Raw genomic sequence first — 22,142 nt, forward strand, 5'->3', positions numbered from 1 at the left:
TCTTGTAAAATGGATGACAAGTACAAGACTGTGTAAGACTGAAAGCTGTTAGTTTATTTTTTGCAGTTCTAACCATTCTTTAAAGCTAGCTGAAACTTCAAATGGACTATTTTAAATGTATTTTGCAGTTAATTTTAGTTCTCCCCTCTGGTCTTTTTTAGCTTGTTTCTGTATGAAATACTCTGCTGTGGGAGAAATTCATGTCTGTTTCCCACATCTGTGTTCACAGATGGAGCTACTACAAAGACTCTTGCCAGAATCGAACAAGTAAATGACTGGCCAAAATAATGTACAACTGCTCACTCCTGCACTAAGGGAAAGTGTTTTCAGTGAACTCAGTCTTTGCCAAATTAATAGATTAACAGGATGTTCCTCAGAAACAACACTGATGTAATGGCTAACAGAGTTTTGTAACTGTCGCTGGTGACTGACAGTATATTTTGGGAATATTAAAGCCATCAGGAATATTAATCTCTTTTTTGTGTCAGAGAGAATAATTCCTATAATAAACAGCCATCAAAATTTTTATTGTTTCTATTTTCTGAAGTCAATTATAAATATATTTGTTAAATGCATACAGTTTTCAGAAACAATATTTTTTCAATTAAATAGTTCATGGGGAAAAAATACCATTTGAAAATGCATTTTTGAAATTAAGAATGAATCAACAGAACACAGAAATCACTTGTTGCTCTTTTTTAAGTGCTTAGGGATCCCTGTACAATATTTGGGAAGACTCTGGGGCCACAGAGCAATAAGATCCAGAAAAAACAACATTATGTGAAGGAAGCTGGTTAAGATAATAATGAAATTCTGTAGTTATGTATTATCCTTTCTTTCCTCCTGGGATTTATGCAACTTCCTCTACCCTGGACTCATTACCTAGATTCCCCTCCTGGAAGTAGGTTCTTACACCTTCCCTTTCAAAAGCTGAGCAGTGAACACTGTCAACAGTAGAAATGGAAACATACGATTATGATGCCTCCCTTTTTATTAAACAGCTTAACAGTATGACATGCAGCAGGGTGTTTTCCACCTCTTCCTCTAGGACTGAAGAACTAACCCTCGCACATACTAGTGACATACATTCCTCCTGAGAGAGTACACTGAAGACTAGGTTAGAGGATTTTCAAAAGATTGCAACACTCTCCACCTGCTGAAGATGATCTGTAATGTGGGAGATTGGATACATGTACACCCAACACAGAAAGAACACTAAAAGCTTAAGAATGAGTTTCATGCCTTGTGCACTCAATTTTCCAAGTGCATGTTACAGGAACCAGTGCTCAGATGCTTATTACGTAAAGAGTCACCTGCAGCAACTGTCAGACCAGGCTGCTGAAAGCAGAGTTCCAAACATCCTAAAAAAGTGCTGTGACTGATGTACGAAGGAGGAACCACCATTTCTTTTCTTCCTTCCGCTCTATCCCTTGGTAATAAAACTTAACACTGCTCCACCTTGCAAAGATCTTAGTTCCACAGGAATGCACTAAGAATGCCTTCACATTAGTCATCTTGTCAAACACACAAAAAATTTATTACATTCAGATTTAAGCTCACTTAGGTGCTAGGGCCACTAGGCTAGAACAACCTGTCATGTTGCTGGGTGCATGTATATAGGCACAGAATTGTCAGCACCCAGAGGGACTTAATGGCAAGTACTGAAATGGCTTTGGAGTTTAGCTGTGATTAGCACCAGCAGAGTAGGAATTATCAGGACTGCAATTCTCAATTTAGGAAGCATAATTCTACCTAAATGCCTCTTAAATTCAGGTTTTGGTTCTGAACCTTCCTATCTAGCAGTGCCCAGTAAAACTAGTAGATTAAACACTTGGATAGGTTTGCTGATTAACTTTGATAAATTGGAAGATAAATGTTCTCACATCATTTACATGTAAACCAGACATATTCAAACCAATGTTCTTCAGCAATTTGCTGGAGGAAAGATAATTATCAAAAATTTTAAATCCAAAAATTAAATCATACAATAGTTGATTTATTTGCTAAGCATCATATCTCAGATGAAGTCTGCATGGCTCACAGGAGAAAAGATTTACATGTCTTTTTTACAGTACTCAATTATGTTCCATCTTCCATGTAATTTTTTTTATACATTTTAATTCTAATAACTTTGACACTGATATTTCTGATCACAGAATAATCAGCAATCATTCCACTGGTAAACAAAAATAATATATGTGTGGCTGATTATACAGTGTTATTTGTATAACCCCGCAAACTAATTGGGGGATTTTTTGCTTTTCCAGGATCTCCATAGCAATAATTCTTTAAAATTATTTACCTAGTTATTTACAGAACATATTCTCTTATCATGTGTTAACACTTGACAGTTCTAATTAACCCTTTTATTAATGAAAATTATTTGGAATTCCTTTATACTCATGAAATTTAATCATGTAATTTTATTATTTCTTCCCAACAAAAGTCTCATCATCAGACATACTTTTACAAAACACTAACATCTTTAATGAAATAAAACCTGGACAGAGTACTTTACTACAATACTCAAAATTTTAAATATCATTGTACTGTGCCTCAATGTGTTACTGTAATTCAGATACCAATGAAAAACAATAATTCAGTTAAATGTTAAGAAAGCCCAATGAATTGGTACTTAATAAATGCTCTTTCCACATGAGGGGATATTCAGTATAGTTTAGGAATCTACAAATACCTGAAATTAAATTCCAGCATTATCAGAAATATATTTTGAAGGCTTAGCACTGTTTATAAAATAGAAATTACAGTACTTCCCCACTTCTCGAAACTATTATTAGTAACAATTAGCACACACTACAGAAACTTTGCATTATCCTAAAGAAATTGCACCTGAAATACCTGGCCAATCCTGGTCTCCTCATTGATAAGAAGGGATTACAAAAACAATTTAAAATAAAAGGTCAGATAGCCTATCTTCTGAAGAAAAAAAAAAATCTAAGGGGGAAATTAATTATCAAAATCTGCAAATCCTGAAACAACTGCATTTTCTGCTCAAAGTTTTGCAATTAATAATATTAATGAGATGAAATTAGGAAAGAAAACAAGGTAAACACTAGGTTTAGAGTACTCAACCCAAATAAATTCTTTATATCATTTTCATAGTAAATAATGGAGTCACAATATAGAAAAGTAGTATTAAATATTTCCATTAAATATACTGCAGGGAATTTCATTCTAAGGAATCCTAATTTTGCTTTTGGGAGGGGGGGGGGGGGTGGTGGGCCTTGAATAAATACATTTTGTACTAAACATTTATCACATCTGCTTCTGTTCTGATCTGTGTTTTAAATCTGTAACTCATTTGAACTACTGATAACATAAGGTACTTACTGAGAGGCCAGTTTATCTAAAAATAACAGCTAAATATTATTTGGCTATTTCCAAAAATCTTTTCTAAATAGCAGGCAATCCCTGTCCTGGTTTCAGCTGGGATAGAGTTAACTGTCTTCCTAGTAGATGCTACAGTGCTGTGTTTTGAGTTCAGTATGCAAAGAATGTTGATAACACACTGATGTTTTCAGTTGTTGCTCAGTAGTGTTTAGACTAAAGTCAAGGATTTTTCAGCTTCTCATGCCCAGCCAGGGCACAAAAAGTTGGCACAGGACACAACCAGGGCAGCTGATCCAAACTGGCCAACGGTGTATTCCATACCATGGGACGTCCCATCTAGTTTAGGAACTGGGAAGTGGGGGGCAGGGAATTGCCGCTCGGGGACTGGCGGGGTGTCGGTCGGCGGGTGGTGAGCAATTGCCCTGTGCATCATTTGAATATTCCAATCCTTTTATTACTACTGTTGTCATTTTATTAGTGTTATCATTATCATTATTAGTTTATTCTTTTCTGTTCTATTAAACCGTTCTTATCTCAACCCAGGAGTTTTACTTTTTTTTTCCCCCGATTTTCTCCCCCATCGCACTGGGTGTTGGGGGGAGTGAGTGAGCGGCTGCGTGGTGCTTAGTTGCTGGCTGTGCTTAAACCATGACAATCCCTTACGCGTAAAATATGGTTTCTAAGCAATAAACAATATTTTTATTATTTTTTTCACAAAATTGAATCAGATATGAAAAAAATACAATGTATTTTAGGGGGCATTAATTTTACCTACAAAACACTGAATTATTTACTCTGAATGGAACGGGAGCTACATAAAGTGACAGACTACAAGTAATACCTAATTACAGTGGTTTGCATATTTTCAAATGACTGGGGAACAAACAGAATCACTGGATTATACTGCTGTCTTCAAAATTTTACAAATTTAGTAATAAGATTCTGAATTTGTCTTCTTAAGAATGTTGTGATTATTATTAGACCAGTTATCACAAGTAAAGCATTTGAAAAAATACAGATTCTGAAGTTTATCAGTGGCTGTTAAACATATAGGTACCTATGTATCTGGGCTCACACATTCTAGAAGAATGCTAATGGATGATAAAATCCTTATTTAATACTCAGTGCTGTCTGATTGTAATCATACGTGGTTTAGGTAATATAATACTCAGATTTCCTGTGTAGTAATTTTCTTCACTATAGTAGCTCATTGTTTGAATGATCTACAATAGTCAATAAGCACTCCAAGGTCAAGATCCTATAGTACATCTTTTGTCATACTAAGCCTGCTAGGAGATCGTAAAAGTTTATGTATAAGTCATCCATTTATCTATTCTCTATTATGTTCTTATACACTTCTAATTTGAGAACACACTTATAAAGGGAGCACAACAGCACCTAAAAATTTACATGTCTACACATGAATGTACACACTATGTCTTTTAAAATTTCTGATTTTAGTTTATCTTTGTCTTTTCTGATGTCTAGCACATCTCTTTCTGACTTCAGAAGAGTAAACATATAACAATGTACTTAAAACTGTCACCTTCAGTAATTTTATAAGCCCGGTAAGATTAGTTTTTGTTGAGATTTACCTGCTTCTAATCACTATTTACTGTCATTAGAAAACACATTAATGATATTCTGTAATGCATACAAAATGTAAATGCAAAAGACTTACACTTGAAGCACAGTTTTAGGATCACCCACTTCTCCTCCATCACCAATTGTCAGTGTGTCATAGCCAATCTCCAGATCAAATTCTTCAAAATTTATCTGAATAACCTAGGAAGTAAAATAAGTAAATATGTTTTAGAACTAAAGAAACGTACCTGAGAAATTAGTCTGTAAATAAGCTTTTCAGCAGTGTAAGTAAAAGAGATTTTTCCAACTAATAATTACATGTAACTTTAGCAAATTTTACAATAAATTATTTTAATTAACCCAACAGGTTTGGTTCATGAAATATGAACTACAGTAACTTTAAGGTATCAACACTCTGCTGACCTCCTCAAAGCATCATTTGACTTATTTATGTAGTTGTTATATGTTTAATACAGTTCTGGATAACTGCATTACATTTTGATTAAGACATACTCAAGGGCAACATAACTAATTGGACTTCATGCAATACAACTGTCTTCAAATAACAACTGAATAATTGTACTTCACTGAGAAAATTCAGTGAAGGTGAAGAACATAATTTACTCCTGACATCTATAATCTGGCTCAAGTAGGATAAAGCTGGATCAAAGGTAAAAGTCATTTTCTTATTCCATGAACCTGAGTAAAATGCAACTATCAGAAGCATAGGCATTTTTTATATCCTGTAATTTAAACTGTAGTATGCACACTTAATGATGGAAGATAAACATTTCAGTTCCATTTTAAGAATACAATGTATTTTTCACTTACAGCAAAATTCAACCTTATTATTAGAAAATAAAATAAAGCATATTTTTCCACCCATGTATTAATCATGTTAACCCTGTGCTTATGAAAATTATAGAAGTTCCTCAAATTTTCATATAGATATAAATGACAAAATACTTATGTGTAGGCATTTTTAATACTTATGTCTGTAATAAACAGTATTTAATTATTGTTATAATTGAGAACTGAGAGTGTTTGTGTTCAAAGCTGTGGATGCCATTCTGATGGATTAATATCACATCCTTGAAAGCTCAGTATTACTTTGTTACACTGGGGTTCTGGTAATTGTCTGAAGAAGGACATGTTTCCATGAACAAAAGCCAGTACAGGCAAGTTGGAGGAACTGATGTACGTTCCAAGGATTGTAATTTGTTTTGAAGGGAGGAGAAACACTTTTCTTTAGAGGAATAAATGGCAACATAAGTACACTGAGGAAAAGCCAGTTTGGCATATTCACATATGCAAACGTGTGTGTGTGTGTGTGTGTGTGTGTATGTGTGTATGTACATGTATGTGTGTGTTATACTCCAGGGAATATGGTCAAGTACAGAGAGTTAAGAGGGCCCAGACAGAGAGGACATGGAAAATTGTATAGGCAATTGTCTAATTGTCTACTCTAATTGTCTGAGTAAAGCAGACAAAAGCATACATAAATCTTCTTGATCTTTGTAGTGTAAAAAGAATATTCTGGATATTTTGTGTTTTTCTAGCCACAAAATTTGTAAGCCTAGACATAGGAATTTAAACAGAACTCCATAACTAGATTTAAGGCTGACTATTAAAACAAAAAAAAGAGAAAGAAAACAGAAAAGAGTCTTCATTTTTGGTCCACAATTAACTGCAATTAGATGTGCAGTTACATCAGAATAAGACAAAGGCTCCACAATAAAACATGGGAGTTTGTGGGCAAATATTAGTACTGAATTCAAGTTGAAAGTATATTTCACTTATTAAGAGTAAAATACATTTTGCAATAATATCAATACTTAAGTGCTACAGCAGAGAAAACTTAAATTTATGTTCATAGCAGGAAATCCAAGATGTTAAGAAAAATTGCATAATCAGTTCATCCACCTAAATCCTAATCCTGTTTTCCATTAAACACAAGAATAAACCTAATCTCATTATCATATATTTCTTAGTAAGTGCAACAGTAATCTTATTTATAAGTTAATACGGTTTCAGGTATTTTATATTATTTGTTTACCTCCAAATTGATACAAAGCATCTGTCTTTTTGTAGTTAAGTACTTGTCTTTATAAGCAGTGTCAGAAAGCTAAAATAGCTTTTTTTTTAGTACAATCAACAATATCCCATCCTACATGTATTTCATTGGAGAGGATAGAGGTTAAGGAAAATAGAAGTTCCTTTACAAGGTTTCAAGACACTTTTTTTTTTAATTAGGGCTGACCAGAAAAGAAATACATATCTCTACTCATATGATTAAGGTTCAAAATGTTTTCTTCATTTCACTAGAGAAATGTAAGACCATTTTCATTATTTTTTAACAATGTTCACAAATAAAAAAGTAAAAGAACTCCATGAAAAATACCTGACTCATCAGGGAATACTGTGGAACATGAAAAAAACAACTAAATTTGATTTTTTTGTTCAACTTATAAGCTTTGCCTTGAATCTTTCCACTAGCCTTTACTGAATCCCAAGTTATTGATGATTCTGTTGTGATTTAGCAGGTTAATGGCTGCTCTGATGTAATCTCTCATTCTTCTGCAATCTGAAATTCTTTTCTGAGATAAAGCAAGCTTTTTTATTTTTAATCATAATAGATGTACATGCAAAAAAAGTTTCTTATTTTGTTTTGCTGCAGTAACATTTCTCAGAGAAGCATATTTTATCAAAACAATTTTGGCCCTCTCTCTTTTTTTGTAATTCACCTTAAACTGTGATAATGGGATAGGTATGACTTCGAAAAGTGTACTTATTTAAAGCCAAATATGCATAGATTAGTCTACATCTGTCTTGTATCATATTCTGTGAAACAGTCACATTTTTAAGACAAGAAGTAGCAATGTAGTAATTAATAACTTCCACGATTTAAGAATATATTTTTAAAAAATTATAGTAACTGGCTATAAAAATTTGGAAGGTTAACGTGATAATCTTATTCTTGCAGTTGTTATTACCGTGATTTCTTCTTGAAAGTTTCTGGATCAGCTAAGAATTAGAAAATGCTGCAACTTTGTACAAAACTGCCAGTAGTAAAACAAAACCAGAAACAGTAACCACCAAATACGATCATATTTTATGCATAGGAAAAAGTCAAATATTACTGCTTGAGCCAGTAAATATTTTGTATACCATACATACCTCTGCTGGAAGAGGGTTAGAAACAGCTACCAATAACTACTCCAGACACATTATAGTGCAAATGAAGTATTTCATAACTCCAGATCATTAGAGGATAAGCAAGCAACTGTATGTAATCTACTAATAAACAACCCATTTCAACTTAGGTTTAACATACCAAACCTGAGCTGATTTACAGTAGAAACTTTGGATTTGGCAAACTAAACTTGCCATTTATTTGGCAAATATGCTTGTCTATTGACACTTGAAGACATTTAATTTTTGGAAATTCATCCTCTGCTGTTTATCTTTGACATGAGAAGTACGCAACAATACAAAATGTACTTGAAATCTTTGCAAATCTGCCTGAATAGCAAGAAAATAGGTACTTCTAGTGATAAGATATATCTTCAGAGTCCTTGTTTTACAGTGTCACATTTAGTTTGATCAGACCCAAAGACAGCTAGATTTGGCAGTGCTCATTATATTGATTATTCCTTTTAGAATGCTGAAAATGTGGCTTGATGATACCAGCATTTAAAGTTGAGCATGCTGGAATCTCTCAAAATAAAACCCAAGATTTAGGTAAGATGAGTAAATAACTTAAAACTTTGTAATAAACCTGCCAAAAATTCTGCTTTTATGTCATCTAACGTTTTGTTTTTCTGAAAAAGCTGTAAATGCCAGACCAAAGGTAGGTGGCATCCTTGAAACAGTTTAACATTAGAATAAAACCTCAAGATAATTCTGCATTTTAGTCTGTTATTGTTTGTAAGAATAAGCACTTCAGGGAAAACTGTGCTGATTTATTACTATATTCTACATATTTTTAAACCAAATTAGCATTACTAAATTGTGCTATTGATCTGGGTAGTAGATGCACAGTAATCAGAAGTACAGGGACAGGTATTCTTGACCTGTAAATTCAAGTGAAGTTTTTTTTCCCATTTCCCAGAGCAAGATATAAGCATCATTAATATAAATGAGGTATCCATTGTTCTTCTTGATCCATATAAACAGTGATCATGTTTAAAATGTGTTTATGTATTTATTGTATTTATGTCCCGCCCCACAACCTCATTTAAAACTGGAAAACAACAACAACAACAAAAAAAAGCAAAGGGACCACCAAATATTTTCAAATGGTCAGGTACACTTTCAGGGAACAATACTATGAACAAAAATATTTCACCAATTATTTGCCTGAACAACAAGATTCTGGATAAGAAGATAATACTATCAAAAGTGGGTTCTGGAAGACAGGCACAAGAGGGAAACTTCAAAGATGCAGAATTCCAGCTGAGACAGTTCACTACCATAGTCATGATCTATCATTTCACACATTATAAGTCAACTAATGATATCAGTTATGTATCTGTATGGCTTCAGAACTGAGAAGAATATCTTTACTTAAAATTAAGCAATATAATAACTACTATTCTCTTCTTTTTCAGAAAGAGCTATGCAGTTGTACATGAAATTTTGTACCTTTATAGTAGCTTTTGTGATGTATACAGCAGGTAGCAGACTACTATAATTATCCTGATACAGACTAATCATATTCTGAATTTTTTTTCAGAGGATATTATTAAACATGTCCCTAGAAACTACTGTCAGTAAAAAGGAATCTTTTATTTCCTCTTCCTCCGTATACACACATATATAGGACCAACAAATTTATTTAAAATAAAATATGCTGAGTTGTGCACTCCTTATTTGCTAAAATAAATATGGAAGTAGCTAAAAGGAAGGCAATCATGTCTCTACACCCTGGTCTGCTTTTGCTGTTTATAAACCCAGAAGCAATAAACAGCTTATAATTGCTGAATTAAATTAGATTTATAAAGCCAGAAGCAAATAAACAAAAAATGATGGTAATACTAATGATTATCACCCAAGCTATACAGAAAAAAAAGTTGTATTTGAAAAATAACTTTCTGAAAATTATGATGGTGTACTTTGGTCTCTGATAATTTTGCAAGGACTTTTCCAAAGGAAGAAATGACAGCAGATCTAATTTCTAACAGATTTCAACAGACGCACCTCCTTTCTGTGCCTTGGAATATATCCTTTGGAACTCACTCCTTGGGCAAAACTGAGTCTCTTATCCTGCTCCGAAGTAACATGGGAGAAGACTTTATTGGATAGTTAATGGCTAACTTGAGAACTTCCTACAGCTCTTCAGAGAGAAAAAATGCTTAGGAGGATGTGTTCCAGCCAGTATTCTTTCCAGACAATTGTTCTGTATGACTGTGTGTCTAGTTCCTGATGGAACTAGCTCCCCAAAGGTTCTTCAAGGAAAGTAGTGTTCCAGGTGAAGCACTCAACTTTTTAACATTTCAAAACATACAAAGCAGAATGGTGTGTAACAGAAGCAAGTATATTGCTTCAGAACTGCTTCTGAAGGGCAAGTGTAAAGATTTGAAGTTGTATGTATTACCATATGTGCCCGTTATCCTAAAGCTTCCAATGCAAATGTAACTCTAAAAATATTTTCAGATACATAGTAATGTTTTCACTCGCTAAAATTTGATGTTTTACCAGTAAATAATGATGAAGTTTCCAAAAATGTTATGAATCTTTTCTCCTCAGAAGAGTACTTGAAATTTAAGCTAAAATATAGCTTAAATGAGTTATATCTTAGATAATATTAATAATCCTGCCAAGAACACAACATTATTACATACTATTTTAGTGCACATTGCATATAACTCAATGATTTAAAATATCCAAGAACTGCTGCGTAGCATAACAATAGTTTAATTGGCTCTTTGGTAGTCACCTATTACATGAACAAAACACAACCCAAAATGAAACAGCTGAAATATTAAGCACTTCTGTCCTTTCACATTAGATTTAATCTTGGAGTATCAGAGCAGATGAGAAAAGGGGAGAGGGGGAAGAGAAGGAGAAAGAAAACTTGGAGATTTATAGAAAAAAACAGGTGACACACAAAGCTGTAAGACAGTTCCAGGAGATAAATACTCACTAGCTGAACTGGAAAATTCCTTTTATATTGTTGAGTCCATTTGTTGGCAATAGGATTCATCATACTTTACTGTAGACATCTACAGTGCAAACATCTATATTTGATGTAGGCTTCTTTATAACCAATGAAAAAGCATGTCTAGAGTGTAATCTATTTCATCAAAAGGTAGATAACACACACTAGATGAACCACAGCTTAGAAGTACCTATTTCTCTTCCTTGACTATAAAGTGAGACTAGGTATTTATATATGGATGTCTACACTGTGGACATCTAAAATGGAATTGACTCACATAAATATATTTAAGCAGTACCATCTAAGATGCTGTAAAGCAGCCAAAAGATCCACACAAACCTGGCAGATACAGGATCTTCAGGAGAACTGTGCTCTTTTGGGAAGGCAGCTGAAGACCAGATGTGGTTATCCCAGAGCATTATAAATCAATGGTTGTCAGTATTCTCAATCCTACAGATAGCAGATGAATTCTGCTTTGCAGAGTCATTGGTAAACACATCATGTAATTTCTTTCATGCAGTTCTTTAAAAGGGTTTTTTGTCTTGTTCTGGTTTGGTTTTTTAAGTCCAATACTAATGCTAAATGTCACTTAATTTTCTATAGAGGCTAATCCTGCAATCAGTTATTTATAAAGGTCATTTAAATTTTTTACTTTGCAGCCACAATAATTGAAAACAAATGTATAGTTGTTACCTATCCTGAGAACAAAAACTATTGGAAAGCCTTAAAATGGAAGGATAGCTCATTAAAATAATAGCATGAAGAGATTTTTTTTTTTTTCATGTTATAGGCTTCTGTTTGCATAGAAGCATGATGTGTATTGTGTTGGCTTGCATTCACATGAAGAGTTTTTGAGATTGATTAATCAGAGGAATACAGGCTCAACATTTTATCTATAAATACATCCCCAATTAAAGAAGTAATCTACAAAAAAAGAAGTCATCTTGTAAATAAGGCCTTCTACAAAGAAACAAAAATAAATAATAATTATGCAGTTTAATTCAACTATGAATATAGCAGCCACAAAGGGAAAGAGAGGAGTGCAAATAAATCATTAAGCAAACACACTGGCTTTCACTTAAGTCAGTGTGTTTATTATGTTCTCAACAATACAATTATATAACTTCTAACTTGTGAAACAGAATACTGTGTTGTGGAGTTTGGGCTTTTTTTACCTCTAACCAATTGTTTCCGATTGGATTTTGCCATATTTTCTCACTTCAAATAACTTAACCTTTGCAAATGCTGTCTCATTATACCTCTAAAAATTACTAGTGGTTGTAAGTGAAATTAAGTTGATTTCACTCTTTTTTATTAAGCTACTAGAAAAGAAGATAATATTTTTGATGTAGACACTGAAGGAAATGACTGGTTAGCAACTAACTATAACATGGTGTGGGAATGGCATTTGTATCTAGAAGGTAGCAAGAGAGGGAAAGGTTGGATTTGGAAATACTGGCCACCTCTTTAGTGCCAGAATATCTATTATTGATCTATGAAGAAGTTTATTTCTGCAAACGTTATGTTGCAAAAAACACAGTATGAATGATCCAATCATACTAGCAACAGCAAGAAATCCACCTCACTGAAACACACCCACAAGATATCTACTTTCATCAGTTTTCACTGCTAGCTCTAGAAAAAACCTTTAGACTGCTAATAATGTCACGCCCACCCTTTGGTCATCAATCAAAAGGGATTCTCTGGTTGCCTTCTTCACTGGTAGAAGTGAAACTAGGAAAAGAGAAGAAAATACATCCTGTTTATATCTGTGTGTCCTCATATGCCCTCAGGATGGTTAATTGCTTTTGTGCTGTTGATGTCTGACTACTTCCCAGTAAGTAAATGATGTGCATTTATATCTGATGGTACAAGCTAAGGAAATGCTGCGTCTGATTGATAGACTTTACCTCCATAATATTCCATAGAATCACAGGTACTTCCATCAAAATAATTGTGTTATTATATATTCAATTATAGAATAATACTTTCAGTAGAAAAATATATTGAATCCATTATTTATTATAAGACTGCGGTACAATTTTGTTTAAATTATTTGTATTGAGATATAATGTTATTTAACATTAATACTACCATGGAGCAGCTAATCCTGGAAACCATTTCCAGGAACATTAAGGACAAGAAAATCATCAGGAGTAGTCAGCATCCTTTACCAAGGGGAAGTCATGCTTGACCAACTTTGATAAGCTTCTGTGATGAAATTACTAGCCTGGTAAATGAGAGGAGAGCAGTGGATATTGTCTACCTGGACTTCATGTAGGCCTTTGACATTGTCTCCCATAAGATATTCATAGACAAGCTGTTGATGTATGGGCTGGGTGAACACACAGTGTTTGAACAGGACTGAAAACTCAGTGAAAGCCTGGGCCCAGAGCATGGTGATCTGCAGCACAAAGTCTGTGTGGAGGCCAGTAACTGGTGCTATATCCCAAGGGTCAATACTGGGACATGACCTGTTTATCATCATCACTGGTGATCTGGATGATAGGGCAGAGTGGACCATCAGCAAGTTTGCCACAACACCAAAGTGGGAACAGTGGATAATACGCCAGAGGGTCATGCTGCCACCCAGGGGGACCTCAACAGGCTGGAGGAATAGATGAACAAGAACCTCCTGAAGTTCAACAAGAGGAAATGCAAAGTCCAGCCCCTGGGGAGGAACAACCCCATACACCAGTATATGCTGGAAGCCACCCAGCTGGAAAGCAGCTTTGCAAAAGTGTACCTGGGGGTCCTGGTAGACACCAGGTTGAACATGAGCCAGCAATGTGCCCTTGTTGCAAAGAAGGTGAGTAGTATCCTCAGCTGCATTAGAAAAAGTATTGCCGTCACGTCGAGGAAGGTGATCCTTACCATCTGCTCAGCTGCTGTGAGACACATCTGGATGTGGTGTCCAGTACTCCCTAGTACAAGAGAGACCTGGACACACCAGAGACAGTCCAACGAAGGGCTGTGAAAATGATTAAGGGAGTCAAGCATCTCTCCTATGAGGAAAGACTGAGAGAGCTAGGACTGTTCAGCCTAGAGAAGAGAAGGACGGAGCCAGGCTCTTTTGACTGACAGGACATGACCGGAGGCAATAGGCACAAACTGAATCACAAGAGGCTCCGTCTGAACATCAGGAAACAGTTTTTTACTGTCAGGGTGACTAAGCACTGGCACAGGTTGCCCAGAATGATTGTGGAGTCTCCCTCTTCAGAGATATTAAAAAGCTACCTGGACATGGTCCTGGGCAACCATCTCTAAGTGGCCTTGCTTGAGCAGGGGAGCGGGACAAGAGGTCCCTTCCAGCCTCAACCATTCTGTGATTCTATGAAAGCTGAAAAAACTAAAAATTAGTTCAAAAATGATCACTTACTACCTTCATAGCTAGTGCCTTTCTATAGATAAGCAATTTGGAGAGAAAATAATCTTGCCTATTTTGGACACTCCTCCTAGGATAAATAATTCATCAGTACATTCGGATTTGTATCTCTGGTGAAACTAATATCTCTTCATTCACTGGAGACAGAGTTTAAAATAAAAAGTCTACCAACTATGGCATTTAACTTTCTGTTGACTAAAGTTAGATGACACTAATCTAGATAAAGTTTCTCTCTTCCATAAAATTGTTCCTATGTGTCTTCTTTACTGCAGTCGTGAAAAGATGGGGATAACTGTATTGACAATAACATGCTAATTATTTCCTATTACATCCAGCTGAACACAACTCCCTGCCTGGAAAGCATTTGATATAGTACCATGAGGAATGAGGGAGGTGATTCTCCCCCTTTACTCCACTCTCATGAGACCCTCACTTGGAGTACTACATTCAGCTCTGGGTCCCCCAACGTAAGAAGGACATGGACCTGCTCAAGCAGGGGAGGGCCACAATGGTGATCAGAGGACTGGAGCACCTCTCCTATGAAGGCAGGCTGGGAGAGTTGGGGTTGTTCAGCCTGGAGAAGAGAAGCCTCAGGGAAGACCTTATAGCAGCCTTCCAGTACCTACAGGGGGCCTACAGGAAAGCCAGAGAGGGACTTTTTACAAGGGCAGCTAGTGATAGGACAAGGGGTAATGGCTTTAAACTGAAAGAGGGTAGATTTATATTAGATGTAAGGAAGAAGGTCTTCACTGTGAGGGTGGTGAGGCACTGGCACAGGTTGCCCAGAGAGGCTGTGGATGCCCCATCCCTGGAATTGTTCAAGGCCAGGTTGGATGGGGCTTTGAGTAACCTGGTCTAGTGGAAGGTGTCCCTGCCTATGGCACGGGGGTTGGAACTAGATGATCTTTAAGGTCACTTCCAACCCAAACCATTCTGTCATTCTAAGATTTTAGAGGAAGGTGAGAGAAGATGCAATTGATTACAACTTATGGGCTACATAAACACATGGCTATGTGGTTAAAAAGAAATGTATATCCATATTAGGAAGTTGGACATAACTAACCCAAGATCACATTTATTTTCTTAGGCAGCCAAAATTCAGAATGGCAACAAGGCCAGCTGTAGACAACAAGGAGAAAACAGTTTTGAAATATCTCTAAATATTGATATCCAAGAGAAAGTTGCATAACAGAGATCAAAATACTAATAAACTGAAGTTTACGAAAGCCAATAAAGCAGGTTTTGTGGGTGTTTTTTTTTTAAAGACATGCATAAATATTGAATTAAATATAAAATCTTTAAAATGTATATAGTTAAGTACTTTATAAATATGAGTACTAATCATAAAATCATAGAATCACAGAATGATTTGTGTTGGAAGGGATGTTAAAGATCTAGACCAACCCTCCCTGCCATGGGAAGGGACATCTTTTACTAAATCAGGTTTTTCAAAGCCCTATCCAACCTGACCTTGAACACTTCCAGGGATGGGGCATCCACAACTTTTCTGGGCAACCTGTCCCCCCACCCTCATCATAAAAAAATTATTCCTTATATGCAATCTAAATCTACCCTCTTTCAGTTTAAAACTGTTACCCTTTGTCCCCTCACTACAGGTCCTGGTAAAATGTCTTTCTCCATCTTTCTTATAATCCCCCTTTATATGATGAAACGTCGCAATAAGATCGGCTCTGAAGCCTTCTCTTCTCCAAGCTGAAAAACCCCATCTCTCAGCCTTCCTTCATAGGAGAGGTGTTCCAGCCCTCTGATCATTTTCGTGGCACTCCTCTGGACCCACTGTAACAGGTCCATTGACACCTCTGGGCTACCTCATAAAAGCATTTAAATGACTGATGAGGTTTAAGACTAGTTCCAAAACACAATATAAATGGATTCCCTAACTTTGAAGCTGTGATCCACAAAAACATAGGTAGATAACACCTAACCCCTAAGGCATTTAAACTCACAACATAGGTCTGGTTTTGACCTGTATATTCACCAGATGTACCAAGGCAATATAAGTACCAAGGCAATATATGAGAACATTTGGAATTATTTTTCTCAGAAACATAGTTTTTATAGTAACAATGCGCAGTACCTTCCCATTCAGCTGATCAGACAATTGTTAATATTCCAGACTCCCGACTCTGGTGCCTCCTGTTCTAATCTAGTCTTTTGAATATGTTTCATATGTCTTAGAAAAACATTTTCTAATGTTACTTTGAGAAAATTATGGATGAATGTCACTCTCAGATAAGCATAATTTTGAACAGCAAAAAGTCTTTTTCTTTCTCCTAATAGAGGGATTTGTACTTTCTATTAATAGGAGGGGTTTTTTTTAAGAAGATTTGTTATATTTGGAATTCATTTCCTCACTGATTTTTAGTGGTATTTGAGCACTTACTGCTATGTCTCTTTGATAAAACAGATCTTAACGTTGAAAGGTTTTATAGCAATTTAGTTAAGCTTCTAATGTTATGAAGGAGGTGAAATGTATTTCATTAATAATGCCATCCCAGTAAATAATAAATAGAAAGAGCTGAGACTAAAAGATCATACAGCAGTTAGTAGCAAAAGCATATCAGAGCAAGACTCTAATCTAAGAATATTTATAAAGAAAACTAAAGTAATCTTAAACCATTGTATTTAAATTATCTTTAAATACATAATGTTCCATGAGTACGATTTTCTACTTTTTCATAAGCTATTTCTGTAGTAAAACCATCAGTCCATTTTAGTACTTTCCAAGGAGATGTGTTAGGAAAACCCTGAAACTTTTTGTGCCTTTTTTGCTCTAAAGACTTTTTTTTTTTACTTCCACAGATAGGGAGACAATGATGCTCCAGATAGCCTAAAAAGGGTATGACTTGTCAAGACATGTATAAACAAATAGTAATAGATATAAGCAAGAAAAAAAAAATCAATCTATGAAACAACAATGAAAAAAAATCATGAGCATCCTTCCCTCATAAAACTAAGCTCACTGTCAGAGTTGAAAAAATACTAAATCATTACTCTTAAACAGCAAGATGACTGCAATCATAGGAAGGGGCTGAGGATTTCTAATTAACTTGTCCCTGCTTCTGTTCTTCCATTCAGTAGTTAGTCAAAAAGGATATCCTGGTATGTAGCATAGAAGTCTGCCCTTTTTCATCCCACTGAGGGTAAGCAGTCTGTTCCAAAAGAAAACAGAGAGGTCACTAACTGATGTGAGCCTAATTTGATGAGCAGCTACACACCCTGAAGCGGACAGAAACACAGGAGTCATATTAGTGCCTTAAGTCTCAGTGGATGCTCCTGCAAGCATCACCTTCAGTTTGCATTGTGAGTGTGTATTGGGTTTACATGGCAAGGTTTTGGTAGCAGGGGTTCTACAGGGGTTGCTTCTGTGAGAACTAATCAGGAGCTGCCCCCATGTTGGACAGAGCCAGTTCTAGCTGGCTCCAAGACAGACCTGTCACAGGCCAAAGCTGAGCAAATCAGCGACCTTGGTAGTGCCTCTGTGATAACATATTTAAGAAACGGTGAAAAATGCTGCATAACAGCAGCTGAAGGAGAGGAGTGAGAATATGTGAGTGAAACAACCCTGCAGACCCCAAGGTCAGTGAAGAAGGAGGGGGAGGAGGTGCTCCAGGCACCAGAGCAGAGCACCCTGCAGCCCATGGAGAAGATCATGGTGAGATGGCAGGCTGTCCCCCTGCAGCCCATGGAGGTCCACGGTGGAGCAGATCTCCACCTGCAGCCCAGGGAGGACCCCACGCCAGAGCAGGTGGATGTGCCCTGAAGGAAGCTGTGACCCCATGGAGATCCCATGCAGGAGGAGGCTCCTGGCAGGACTTGTGACCCTGTGGGGGCCCACACTGCAGCAGTCTACCCCTAAAGGACTGCACCCATGGGAAGGACTCATGCTGGAGCAGTTCATGAAGAACTGCATCCTGTGGGGGAAGAGGGTGAGAAGGAAGGAGCGGCAGAGACAAAGTGTTATGGACTGGCCCGTCCCCCTGTGCTGCTCAGGCAGAGGAGGTAGAGAAGTCAGGAGCAGAGTCAAGCCTGGGAAGAAGGGGCCGGGGGGTGGGGAGGGGGGGGGGGAAGGTGTTGTTTTAGATTTTTTCTTATTTCTCATTATCCTACTCTAATTTGATTGGCAATAAATTAAATTAATTTCCCCAAGTTGAGTCTGTTTTGCCTGTGATGGTAACTAGTGAGAGGTCTCCCTGTCCTTATCTCAACCCATGAGACTTCTCATCATATTTTCTCCCTCTGTCCTGTTGAGGAGGTGTGGTGATAGAGCAGCCTGGTGGGCACCTGGCAGCCAGCCAAGGTTAACCCACCACAGAATGGTACCATGAACCTTTAAAGGAATCACTTCATAGAAAGCAAACAAACCAACATACAAACTACCAGCAGCTCTATTTCCCAGTCAAATATCAGAAAATATCATATTGAGCAGAACAATTTACTACAAAGATCACTCACAGGAGCAACCAAGTGAACTCAACTGCGGAGGAAAGTGACAAGTGTCTGTGTCACAAATAAAAAGGACTGAAACATATCAATTGCTCACAGTGCAAGCACCAGAAACTTCCTATCAAAATCTCTTGATCATATGCATATGTCTTTTTAAAAGTTCTAACTTGGGTGTGCATATTCATCATAAGTACAAATAAGAAAATATGTTTGCATTCAAAGTGTATGGGAGACATAACTTAGACCAATTTTAGGAACTTATAGGAAGTCAAACAGAACTAAAACTCAGGTTCAGCCTTTAATTCTATCTAAAGTTTTAATCAAAGGTAGAGTTAATATCTGAAATTCAGGTTATGGCTGGAATCTAAAATTGCTGATGGCTGAAATAGAAAACATTACTTCTGTTGAAGTTATTGCAGTAGGCACAATCTCTCACTCATTCCCTATGGGTAGATCACATTTTCAGAGTGTAAAACATTGCTCCTAAAGTCACAGAAATGGCAGGAAAATATTTAGTGAGATAAAATCTACAATGATTAAGAAAATGGACCTGTTCTCCTTTCATAATGAAAGTGGAGTTATAGCAAAATTGTAGGATGGGAGGATGAGTCATTTATTCCTCTGCAATTGCATTACTTTTTTTTTTCTTTCTACATCTCTTTTATTACACTGTTATTCTCCAACACTTAATCCAGAGCACAACCACATAACTCCTGATTCCAAATTCTCTCATTCAACAAATGATTCTATTTCCTCACAGCTGAACCTGCTAACTTCCTGTCTTAGAAATACCTGGATTCCCTTCTATGCTCTTACTCTGCAATCTCCCCTCCCTCCACATATATTTCTAAGAATTTTTCTTTAAACTGCAGTATATATGTCACTTGGATTTTTTTACTGGATCAAAATGTTCAGGAACAATATGGAAGAATAGTGTAGCTAACACTACAAAGAAACTGAATGAGTTGTGAACAGAATGGAAATATTTTTACACTTTCTAGTTTCATGTAGAATAAAAGTACATTATCTCCTATTGATAAATACAGTACTAGCTTTTTCAATCTGCATGGATGAAAAACAGGATTATGGTTAAAATATATAGTTAAGAGTGAGCTTAAGTATGCTCATATTTTCTAATCATTTCACTGACTGTAACACCCACAGTACATCTTCACACTAGGCTTAGGAAAAGCCAAGTCTGAGACATTTCCGTGTAAAAAGAGCTGCAGTGTAGTTTGTTCCAACAGGCCTGACCAAAACAGACTTCATGAAATGTGTGCTTGAGTTCATGCTAAAGCACCCAGCCTGCTTGAGATTTATACAGTTAACATGAAAACATATGGATGGCAACTGGATTTAGGCTTGACAGCAAGCTTAGGAAATGTTCCACTGACAGTTTTGACATGGCTAACAAAATAACAAAGCTGTGGTAAATTAAATGAAAACCCTCAGCTTTTTGCTGAATTTGTTTTGCTTATTTTTGGTTTGGCCTAAATAGCAGAAAAACACAGAAATGAAAAAATGAAATTTTTGCAGGAGGAAAACAGCAACTTCAAGACATAAGGAAGGAAAGAATGGAAGGTAAGAATATTAAAAAAAATTTAAGAATATCTTTGTCGTGGTTTAACCCCAGCCAGCAACTAAGCACCATGCAGCCGCACACTCACTCTCCCCGCATCCAGTGGGATGGGGGAGAAAATCAGGAAAAGAAGTAAAACTTGTGGGTTGAGATAAGAACGGTTTAATAGAACAGAAAAGAAGAAACTAATAATGATAGTGATAACACTAATAAAATGACAACAGTAGTAATAAAAGGATTGGAATGTACAAATGACGCGCAGGGCAATAGCTCACCACCCGCCGACCAATACCCAGCCAGTCCCCGAGCAGCAATCCCCATCCCCACTTCCCAGTTCCTATACTAGATGGGACGTCCCATGGTATGGAATACACCGTTGGCCAGTTTGGGTCAGCTGCCCTGGCTGTGTCCTGTGCCAACTTTTTGTGCCCCTCCAGCTTTCTTGCTGCCTGGGCATGAGAAACTGAAAAATCCTTGACTTTACACTAAACTTTACTTAGCAACAACTGAAAACATCAGTGTTATCAACATTCTTCACATACTGAACTCAAAACACAGCACTGTACCAGCTACTAGGAAGACAGTTAACTCTATCCCAGCTGAAACCAGGACAATCTTAATATAGAGTGATTAAATGAGAACCATCTTTAATATCAATTCAGTAACAGTTGCAAGTTATTCCCTCAGTAAACTTCTTCAAACTTGGAGAAAATATCACGTAAAGAGTTTCCCAGATATTTCAAACTATTTCAACAGTTTCTCAGAAAGTAAAGGACTAGAGCAGATGGAAATAGACATCATAGATTTTCAGTAGGCTCTGCCATTATGACAAAATTCAGATTATACATTTCCTAACAGATATTTGACATCCACAAAAAAAAAACCCAGCAAAAATAATAATATAAAAACCCCAACAAACCTAAAACCAAAACCCAAACCCAACTATCTCCCAACTCTCAGGCATATACCTTTATTAATCTCAAAATTATTTCAAAATGCAATAGATAATAAGAATGTGAACAATGGCAAACTTTTGAAATCTATATTCTAAAGAATACATTCTAAAGAATATATTCATGCAGGTAGCAAGAATACTTCTATGCTTGAAACACACCAAATGTAAAATTAATATGATGGTGACAAAAAATAACATAAATCATGTAAAATTTCTTTTTTTCAAAGTCCTGCCATGTAAAAATAACATAATCGGGATCTAGTTTTCTGATACATATAAATTTAACAATGAGCTTATATATTTAATTTCTCCTTACAATTTTGGAAAACAGCTTGATTTATTTTTTTAAAAGGAACCCTTTTGCTTATTTTTCTCCTTAAAGCATGGTGGTAAAAGAGATGTGGTGTGAATATGGCTGAGATCTGTTAGAGAGGCTGTCATTCTAGCACTGACATTTTCCGCCGTTTCTGTCACTGTGAATTAGAAAAAAATCAGCAAGTATAATTCGTAAGACTTGAACTCTGGTTAACTTCAACCCTAAATCAGATTTCACTGATGTTTTAGCCTGTTGTTAAATTTGAACAGATCATTTTGTAGCTCGTCCTTCTGAAGGGCAAAATCAAGAGTTGCAATTGCAATTTACATATGCCACATGCTATTT

At 36.2% G+C, this 22,142-nt stretch overlaps 1 protein-coding gene across 3 annotated transcripts in view; it reads right to left on the reverse strand.

The window, feature by feature from the left end:
- Nucleotides 1–22,142, reverse strand: part of CSMD3 (CUB and Sushi multiple domains 3) — a 767,893-nt gene that overhangs the window by 384,944 nt on the left and 360,807 nt on the right. For all 3 annotated transcript variants that reach the window (XM_049824473.1, XM_049824463.1, XM_049824457.1), the window contains one exon: nt 5,033–5,136. In XM_049824473.1, coding sequence (XP_049680430.1) covers nt 5,033–5,136 — 104 coding nt within the window. The remainder of the gene's footprint in view (nt 1–5,032; nt 5,137–22,142) is intronic.

The sequence above is a fragment of the Accipiter gentilis genome, chromosome 2, assembly GCF_929443795.1.
Source record: "Accipiter gentilis chromosome 2, bAccGen1.1, whole genome shotgun sequence".
NCBI classification, from domain to species: Eukaryota; Metazoa; Chordata; class Aves; order Accipitriformes; family Accipitridae; genus Astur; species Astur gentilis.